This window comes from Mastigoproctus giganteus, chromosome 7, assembly GCF_048544385.1.
Source record: "Mastigoproctus giganteus isolate SK-2022 chromosome 7, ASM4854438v1, whole genome shotgun sequence".
Lineage (NCBI taxonomy): Eukaryota > Metazoa > Arthropoda > Arachnida > Uropygi > Thelyphonidae > Mastigoproctus > Mastigoproctus giganteus.
Genome location: NC_143581.1, coordinates 158,386,285 through 158,396,988, shown reverse-complemented (window position 1 = coordinate 158,396,988; position 10,704 = coordinate 158,386,285). Strand labels below are relative to the sequence as shown.

Genomic DNA, 10,704 nt, shown 5'->3' with positions numbered 1-10,704 from the left:
GCCTTCACAGTGTTCTGTGTTTCACAAACAGAGTACACAACACGGAGATGGGGGAAACCCCTTGGGCTGTTAGACAATGAACACTACACTTTACACTTTCTGCAGTTACTGCTACCCGCATGCAGTAACATCTCGGCTTATCTGCTCAACTTTTCTAGATCCTGTTGCAGTAGTGTGGTGTCATTAACAACCCTGCCAACCTTCGTATCATCTGCAAACATTAACCCTGATATACTTTCATCAATATCATTGATAAACACAGAAAACAACAATGGGTCCAACACCAAACCCTGGTGGACTCCACTCATAACATGAGTCCATGAAGAGTAGTGTCCATTGATTACCACTCTGTCTTCTCTCACTGAACCATCCCTTTATCCATAGTGGCAACTTACTTCTAATACCATACTGCTCCAATTTGTTCAGTAGTCTTCCATGTGCAACAGTATCAAAAGCTTTCCTTAAATCCAAGTATATATCAAAATTATTTTTTGCATTCAATTCCTTTGTGACCACATAGTATCCAAACAAATTGGTCAGACAAGACGTCCCCTTAACAAACCCCTGCTGTGTCTGAACTATAACTGCAGTCTTGTCTAGATGATCCTGCAGTGTGTCTTTAACCAGTGACTCCATTATTTTCCCTGGAACAGAAGTTAAACTAACTGGTCTGTAATTACTCGTGTCATCCTTTGATCCCCCATTTGTGAATTGGGGACACATTTGCACAACTCCAGTACATGGTTACCTCTCCTGGGTCCATAGAAACTCTCATAATTATGACTAAAAGAGCTTGCTTACTTCCTTTTCTGCTTCCTTTAATATAACTTGATAGATCCCACCCAACCCAGGTGCCTTTCTTATGTTCAACTTCAACAATTTCTCCTCCACCTTGCTCTCTGTTATTACAAAATCATTTAACTCCCTGCTACTTTGATAAGCTTCTGGCCTCCACTTCCCTACAGAATTTCCCATGTGTGAATGTTGATGCAAAATGCTGTTTCAGTTTGTCAACTATCTCTGAAGGATGATCAACAATAAAACTATGGATATTAAGTGGACCAATTTGATTCATCCCTTCCTTCTAGAGTTTACATAAGTAAAGAATGTTTGCTATTCCTCTTTGCATCATTTGCCAAAGTTTTATCGTAATCTGCTTTTGCTTGCTTAACCTCCTTTGTGACTTTATTACAGACTAGCTTATATCTACCATAGGCCTCTCTGCCACCTCAGAATTATGTGCATCTCATGCATTTTTCTTCTCTGCCATGAGTCTGAATAGTTCATCTGATATCTATTTAGGTGTAAACCTTGAACAGTATTTCTTAGTTGGTATGAAAAGCCTAGTAACTTCCAAGATTAATTCCTTGAATGCTTCCCATTTAGAATTTGCTGTTGGTAACATCATCAGTTGGTCCCATTGTATAGAATTTAAAAACTATCTGAGACCACTGTAGTCACCTTTACAAAAACAAAAATCCTTCCCTTTATCCCTTATGGTAGTTACATCTCTGAGTAAATCCCATGTCAGCACACTGTGATCACTGCCACCTAGTGATTCATTTATCTGCAGATTCTTAATGCATGAAGAATCACTGATGATAATCAGATCAGTAGTATTACTCCCTCTAGTTGCCTCTTAAACATGCTGCTGTAGAAAACAATCACTCAGTAAATCCACAAAAGCCTTGCTAGTGTGCAAGTGACCAACCCACAAGCTTTAGTCAGTATCTGGGAAGTTAAAATTCTCCATTATAAGACACTAATTTACTGCCCCACTCTATTTCTCTCTACTGTTGTTCATTGTACTCATCAGTCATTAGGCCTCTAACATACTTCTCCTCTCATTTTTGCTTTTTCAGTGCTTATGTCACACCAAACTGACTAAACACTGCACTGTCCATCTATGTCAACTGGGTGCACTTCCTTAGATTTTGTGTTTCTTAACTGACAGCATAATCCCTCCTCCCTTCCTGTCCTGTCTATCCTTTCTGTACACCTTGTACTCACCAAATTCCAATTCTGCATTCCTTCTATCTGTGTGGCACCACGTCTCTGATATCCCAACAGTATCTGCCTTTGATGTCTTGACCAACACGTCAAATTTATATACTATACTTCTAGCATTGTTGTACATGCATGTATACATGCACCTGTTCGTATGCTTAGTTACCCTAACAAAGCCCATGTATTTACTTGTTCCATGATGACTCCCAGCAGTCCTTGAAATCCCCGGAACTTTGGTTTCTAAGATTGCTGCTTATTCCAGTAGAAGCAGTGCAAGAATCACTTGCACCTCTGCCTGCAGCTACTGTTAATCTATTAGTCTGTGAATCCCTCCCCCCAAGCTAGCAGTTTTCCGACCCACCTAACTGCCTCGATGGCATCAGCAAATATTCTTGCATCCTTTCTATTTAAGTGTATCTCATCCCTGTAGAAACAATCTCTCCTGTTAACAAGCACAGACCATGCTGAGAAAAATTCTACTATGTGAGTATTGCACAATCTCTCCAGAGCTGAATTGATTGACAAGGCTCTCTTTTCATGTCTGGGTAGAATTGCAGACATTTTCAAATTTAAACCTAACTTGTGACTTTTTTATACCTGTACTTGTTAACTAAGTCTGCTGATCTCCTACTCTTAATGTTATTAGTGCCAACGTTACAACAATACCACCTTTGTGCCCTTGAAAGATATCTACTCTACAATGTTGTCATTTTGTGCCCCTGGCAGACATACCCTGGTCCTATTCCACAACTATTTGCACAATATATTTCCCATTTCCATGACAATATAGTCACCAACAATAACTAGGTTCTGTGGGACCAGTGCATTCTGCCCTGAAGTTTGCCACTGTGTTTCCTGATGCATAAGAGTGAGCTTTGCCATTGAGTTGTGCAACTGAGAGTTTGATGGGCTTGCCATTTTAATTCCTTCGAGTGTGTCTTCCCTACTCTTCAAACTCTCATAGACTCCCATCAGAATGCTGATTTGGTGCCTAATTTCATGATACTCTGCACCTAACAGATACACAAAGACATCCTGCTCCTTCACTAGATCATGTCCTGTTTCAGAAAGGCCTGCAAACATTTCACAAGTTGCACATTTTTTTAGGCTGTGATGCATTGGAGAATTGCCCCCTTCGGTTCTCCCTTGAGCCACAGCACTCCCGCTATTTTGTGCTTGTTGCTTTGCCCCTCTAGTCTGGGCATGATTTCCATTTAAATAAAAATTTAATTGATTAACAACGAAAATTAATGAGGTTAATAAATTAAATTGATAATGCTACACTAAGCTAATGCAGTGATACATATTACGCTATCTAGATTTTATGTTATACCTTACGTTATCAAATTTTCAAAGTTTTATTTTAAAAAATTGTCTCAAAGAAAAGATTTAAGATTATTTAAGAAGGTTAATTCAGGTAATGGTTATCAGCCGATGTTAAAAAAGAGGTACATTTATAACAAGTATAGAAATAAGAGAATCTTTAATTTCTACTCAGGAAATAAAATTCTGAATATGGATGAAAGCATCAGTATACCTAGGATTAAACAGGATTTATCTGTTTTCAGGTGTTTTTAAGGAGACTTGTTATAGTTATAAAGTTATTCTCATGAGCGATTTGCATTAACAAAAGTAACGTTTGCTTCATCCCACTCAGAAACTAAATGAACATTTTCTTTTGCAAAGTCAGACTGAAAAATATTAATGAATGGATAGTTAAAAGACTTTCAGATAAAGAATGTATACTAGAATAAGTTACTTTAGAGATATGTTTTTTTTGTCACTATAATTTGTCAAAAATTTTGTTAATGTAGTTAGTTACTTTTGCAACATTTTTTTCTGTAAATTAACTAACCTTTATAATAATACTGTTTACCCTTTGTAGTTTTTATTTATTTTTTATATTGTAAATAGTAAGATTCATTTAAGTTGTGGAACAAATCACTCATATTGAACGTAGCATTTCACTGTAAAGTCAGGCCATGAATTCCCCTGAACACCAGTGTGTTCAGGGGAACCCATCACTGAACATTCTGAACAGTTGTGAGACATTTTTTGTAAATTTAGAGAATCAAGCAGTATTGCTGTATTATATTTTTGTTTAAGGTGAAATCAAGTGCAGTGAACTTGCCCATATATATGCTTGAAAAAAACAAATTGTTCAGTGTAATCATGTTGTTCTTTATTCTATCATCAATTCTTTCTTTTACAGGGTGAAGGATGAATGAATAATTTCCAGAAAATTTCAGATGGTTGAATAAAGAAGCTCTTTAGTTCCAAAGATATATTCACATAGAATAAAGACACATTCCACTCACCACACTTCATTGTTGGTATAAAAAGCATTATCTTCCACAAATCATATGGGTTTGGTGCCATTTTTTGTACAATAACATTACATAACAGGACAAAAATGGAGCCTCTGCTGTAACATAAAGATTTCCACCTCAGCTGCATTTACAGAAAAAGCACATTCTTCATAATATTACATAATTTTTAATTGTTTAGCATGATTTATGAAAGTTTTTTTTTTTTTTTTCCAAAAAGTTAAAAATCCACTTCTTGTCTAGAGGATTTGCCAGTTATGGTATTATTGTAATTCTGAAGTTGAAGAGAGACAATGCCAAAAATTATTATTATTGAAATTAGTTGGATGGCATTAATAGAATATTTTTTTTCTTAATCTCAGCAGAATCAGATTATTGTTATTTTATAGGTGATGTCCCGTGGTAGGATTGTACAGCAGGGATCACACTTTCGTTCTTTCAACCTAGCTGATGATAAAAGTCATGAAACAGATGATACCTTTATATTTGAAGAAGTTTCTCCTGGTGTAGAAAAAGTACAGAAACGAGAAACTGAACTTGATGATAATTTCAATGTCACATTACCTTCTCATATTGGAGAATTTACACTAACTTTTGATTCTAGACCAACAATGTCACCTGTTGCAAGACTTCTTGTATTCTATATAAGACCTGATGGAGAAGTTATTGCTGATGCTCGTGAGTTTCAAATAAGTCATTGCCTGTCAAATAAAGTAAGTATATAGGCCTGATACATGACTCTATTAACATTTGATAGCTTTAACGAATATTAAGAGAATAGTTTGATTATAAACCAAACTGTTATCCAATTCATAGTGCTTTTATTTTTTTAAAAGTTAACTTTATGTTTTGATCTGATTATTTTAATCAGCCACAAAAAAATACCATCCTGCCAATAGGGAATAATAATAATAGTAATGGCCAACAAATAACACAACCGATTAATGAGATCCTAGCACTGCTATCTCAGTACACAGCAATGTAAATCAACTTGTGAATACTTACTTCTACAGACAAGATTTACTTGTGCAATATGGCATGAGTTGCTGATGTGATATATAAACCCATTAAAAATGGCAGTAACAATAGCTATCTAAGTGGTTGAGGACAAATGTGTGGTGGCCTGGAGACACTGGAGAGACTTCTTTTAACAGGAGTTTGTGTTGGATTTTGACTTTCTGATTAAAGCATAAAATCTCTTGATAGATTGTCCACCTCTAGGTTTCTCACTGGAATTGGACCCTTAGATGAAAGGGCCTAATTCCGGTTGAGAAACATAACAATTCCAGGTGGACTCCCCACCTGCAGAGTTGAATTTGAACCAAATCCCACCTGCAGCTATAAAGAACTTAAATAAAGAAGTATCTTGAATGCATTGCAAGTGAGCAAGGATAACACTATGCATTTTGAAAAATTCACTTATGTTTTGTGAATCATTTTCTAATGGTGATTTCAAAAATGACTTCCATTTGTTTCCATCACATCAGCTTTCTTCAAAAATCACGAAAGAAAATTTGATTTTTCATAAAATTTTTATTGATTTTGGCCGAATTTGTGCACTGAAATTATAACAAAATGCTACTTTTACCAGACTTTTATATTTAAATACACATTTAAAAAACTATTAAAAGCCACCACTCACCTCTCATTTTAAAAACTGATCTATGATGGCTCTAATTTTCATTTCTTTGATTTTCTTGCAGATTCTTCTAATTTACAGTCCCTCTTCGCCATCCAGCAGTAGTCAACCATCATGTTGACATTCCACCTTCCCTGGTACCTCATCACCATGTCTTTAATGTCCTAGTAAAACCTTTCACTCTGTTTTCCACTAACACTTCCCAGATTTTATGGGAAGTAATCAATGCGAGAGTGTAAAAAATGTACTTTGACACTCATGTTGCAATCCAGCTTCTTGAAGTTTGCCAACATATTTTCAATTATATTGTTGTAGCCTGGATCCTTGTTGTTCTCAAAGAAGTTCTCAACAACAAACCTGAAGCTAATCCAAGATTGTTTTTTTCTTTTATTCATAGTTCCCTCAAAATTTGTAGATTTGAGGTTCAATAAAAATACTCTGTTTTAGCATCTCTTAGGTGATCAATGGGAATTTAGTACAAAGATAGTTGAAACAGGAACATTCCTCAGGTAAAGCTTTCACAAATTGTTTCAACAAACCCAGTTGGATGTATAAGGGTGGAAGGAGAACAGTTTTGGGGTCTGCCAGTGGTTTATGAACTATGTTCTTTGATCCAGGAAAAACTGCCCCTCTTTAGCCAGACCTTGACATCCCAGTTCTTACTCCTTGTCTGACTGTCCCACTCACATAAAAAGCAAGGCATTTTTGTGTAGCCTGATTTCTGTCCAAGTAACTTGCCTATCATTTTAAAGTCAGCACAGACTAACCAGCCATGTTCTTCATACTTAATATTTGTTAACAACTTCTTCAAGTTCTCATATGTTTCTTTCAAATGCACAGAGTGAACTATTGGAATTGACCCATATTTATTTCCACTGTGAAGCAACACACATTTGAGACAGGCGCCTCCGTAGCCAGGTGGGAAGGAGCAGCAGTGCGTAGCACACGCTTCTTGATTAGACCGGGGTTCGAGCCCGTCACCACCAAATACGGAGAATGTGGAATGACCATCGCATATCCCGGAGCAATATGGCCTTAGTTGCTAATGCTCCTAAAAACCAAATAACAACAAACATTTGAGACTCCTATTTGATGAGTAAATAAAAAGTCTCCACTGTGTAGGAGTGTAACTAATTCCTAAATAGTTCATTAAGTCATTTATATTACTTTATGCAAACTTTATGTGGAGCACATTATTTATCTTGGTCACTGAGTTTCACTGCGAAATAAACACAATACACATTTTTTTCAAATTCTGTAGTATCTTATCTTTTCTTGAGGACTATATAACTTCCACAAATATAAAAAAATAAGTTCGGATTGTTCAAACACTTGTGTGAAAGCATTTTGCTCACTTTTCAGCACAAGTTTGACCTAACAACTTCAAAAATAAACTAAGCTCACATTGATAAACACTGCTGCATGGAGTTCTCAAGGTCAAAAAACAAATAACTGAAAGCAGTGTTGCCAACTTTAATTTGATTGCTCACTTGTAAGCAATCAAATTAAAATTTGAATTAAAATTAAAAATAAAAAAATTAAGTAAAATTAAAGAGTGAGCAAGTGAAATTTAACATGGTTGCATAGAGTAAATACTTCGTGCAGTAGACAGATAGTCCACTGGAGTGAATCCTTTGGTAATTCTTTAGAAAGCAGATTAATTTTCTCCACTGGTATTGCACTATCTCCAATAGGTATGGGATCTTATCCTTCTCTGGGTAGACAGTGTTGAGACTCCTGCTTGTGCCAGGGATGGGCACTGGGAAGCAGCCTTCCCTTTGGCAAAGAGGCCAAACAACACTTCAGAGATCTTTTATACACTATGCACAGACAACACTCAACTCACACACAATGGCCTGTTTTACAGACTCTGTAAAACACAGTCTGTACAGAGAATCATGGCAGAGTTTATCTAATATTCCTGGTGCTGCATTCTATAACATACATACATATATATCTGTGTCGTTTCTATACGTGTTGTACTTCCTTATTCAAAGTCTTCATCTCTTATGTCTGAGTGATACCATGTCAGAGACATAGTATCACTCAGACATAACATAACACAACTTAACTAGTACTTTAAGTTCATAAAATTTATAATCTTTGCTCTTAGTATTAGTATACACGTGTACTTTGTACTGTTTTTACTCTTAGTAACCCTAACAATACATGGGCTTTGTTAGGGTTACCCATAGTAACCCTAAGAAAGCTTGTGTATTTGCTTGTTTCATGAGGAACCTCAGCAGGCCTTGTAATCCCCAAAACCTTGCTCTCCAAGCTGCTGCATGTTCTAATAGAATCAATGCAAGAATCACTTATACCTCTGCCTGTGGCTGCTGTTAAACTGTTAGTCTTTGTATTGCCCCCCCCCCCAAGTTAGTACTTTTCCAACTCACTTAACACTGCCTCAATAGCAAGTACCAAGAATGGATACAAGAATATTTGCATCAGCAAATGTGCTTATACCCATTCTATTTAAGTTTACTCCATCCATCTAAAAATAATATATCCTATTAACTAGCATTGACCATACTGAGAAAAATTCTATCTAGTCAGCCTTACAGTCTCTCCAGGGCTGAATTGATTGACAAGGCTCTCATTAGATACTTCCTCCTATTGTGTCTGGGCAGAATTACAGACACTTTCAGTTTCAATCCTAACTTGCAACTTATTCTCAATATTGCTCTGTACTTTTGAGTAAATCTCAACAAACAATGGGTATCTCCTACTCATGATATCATAATATTGTTAGTAACAACATGTATATAAATTTTCACCTTTTGTGCTGTTAAAAAGATGATAATTGCTCTATAATATCAACCTTTGCTCCAACTTTTTCCACCATCCTTTTTATGAAGCATATTTCCTCTTTCCCCAACAGTCGAGTCACTGTCGGGGACAGAGGAAATAAGGATGGTTGAGTGGGAGAAGATAGAGAGTGGTAGTCAATGGACACTGCTCTTCATGGACTAATGTTATTAGTGGAGTCCCCCATGGTTCAGTGTTGTGTTTTGTATTTATCAGTGATATTGATGAAGGTATATGAGACTTAATGTCTAAGTTTGCAGATGATATGAAGGTTGGCAAGGTTGTTAATAACAGCAATGAAAGTATACTTCAGCAACAGGATCTAGAAAAGTTGAGCAGATGGGCTGAGGGGTAGCAACTGAAGTTTAACATTGACAAATGTAAAGTACTGCACATGGGTAGCAATAACCCCAAAGTAACGTACCAACTGTGTGGTACTACACTCAGGTTAGAGGAGAATAAAAAATAGCTGGAGGTAATTGTGCAGTTGATTATGAAGTTTTTTGAACAGTGCAGACAGGCTGCGAGAATAGCTCATGATGTCTTGTCAATGATACACAAATATTTTGCTAGCAGGGATAAGAAGATGATTGCCCCCTTGTATAAAGCAATGGTCAGGCCACACCTTGAGTACTGCATACAAGTCTGGAGGTCTCATTTTAGGAAGAATGTAGAGCTGCTGGAATGGGTACAGAGAAAGGCAATGAGATTGATGAGTGGAACAAAGGGTTGCTCTTACCAAGAAAGACTTAAGTTCTGCAAATTGCAGGGTCTGGAGAATAGACACCTGAGAGATGATCTAATTGAAGTGTATCAGGCATTTAATGGTTTGAGCAAGCTCAATGCTGATGGGATTCTTCCTCTTGCTTAGAATAATCACCTGAGAGGGCATAAATTCAAACTGAGGAAAGACAATTGTAGAATAGAAGTGTGGAAATTCGTCTCTAGCCAGCAGGTGGTTGATAGTTGGAATAAACTTCCATTAGTCGTAGTGGAGGTTGAAAACTTAAATAAGCTCAAGGCAGAACTGGACAAGCATTTGGAGTGAATGGATGGGTGAAATGGGAAGGGTTTTTTTTTTTTTTTTTTTGGCTGATGCTGTATAAGCTTGCTTTCTTGCATCATATGCCTCTACTAATGTTAATGCATATAAGACAAACTGTGCAAATGAAATTGGATTCTTTCTTTAAATTAATTTATTAAAGAGTTAATTGGTTTCATGTTTCCTTTTAAAATTAATAACAATTGGGCTTTTACTAGTTTATGTAATACCACTATGTTATTTTCATTTCATTTATGTTTCTATTCTTATTGCTTCTCTTATAAATAAAAGAAAATCTGAATGAAATATTATTCTTATTATTGTTATCCAAAGCTTAAGTTAATAATAAGGGATATATATTATTTAGAATGATCAGGATTTGACATATGTGGCAGACCTTGTTATTACAATACCCAAAAATTTAGGTCCCTTGAGCTTTATGTTAATGAGATTCTATTGTGATCAACATGTGCTTATTCATATTCAGACTGACTGGAGAAAAATTAGTAATTGATGCATTAATATGTCTAGATGAACCACCAAATCTCTTGCAACAAGTTGCCCTGACAGTATAGTTTCAAGATAAAAAGCCAGTCCCCTAGACATTTTGATCGTACCACATATGGGTGTTCAATAAATGGCTGCTTTCATTTCACCAAGGATAAGATTCCATTAAATTCAATAATAAAAGACAAACCTCAAGTTGTGCTTTTGTTAAAGTTAAAATATTTATATGAAAAATAGGATGTGATAATTACAATAACTGGTCAAATGATCATATTATGAATACAGTTAAACTCTTGTGCAGATGACTGCATCATTGGAACATATTCATAATGTACCAAAATACAGACTACCTCTCAAGTTTTTTTTCTGAATAG

General features: G+C 36.0%; 1 protein-coding gene across 1 annotated transcript in view; it reads left to right on the top strand.

The window, feature by feature from the left end:
• LOC150083280 (murinoglobulin-1-like) overlaps positions 1–10,704 on the top strand; it is an 892,685-nt gene that overhangs the window by 298,578 nt on the left and 583,403 nt on the right. Inside the window, exon 13 of the mRNA XM_090378459.1 lies at positions 4,724–5,047. Within this exon, the coding sequence (XP_090234585.1) occupies positions 4,724–5,047 (324 nt within the window). The remainder of the gene's footprint in view (positions 1–4,723; positions 5,048–10,704) is intronic.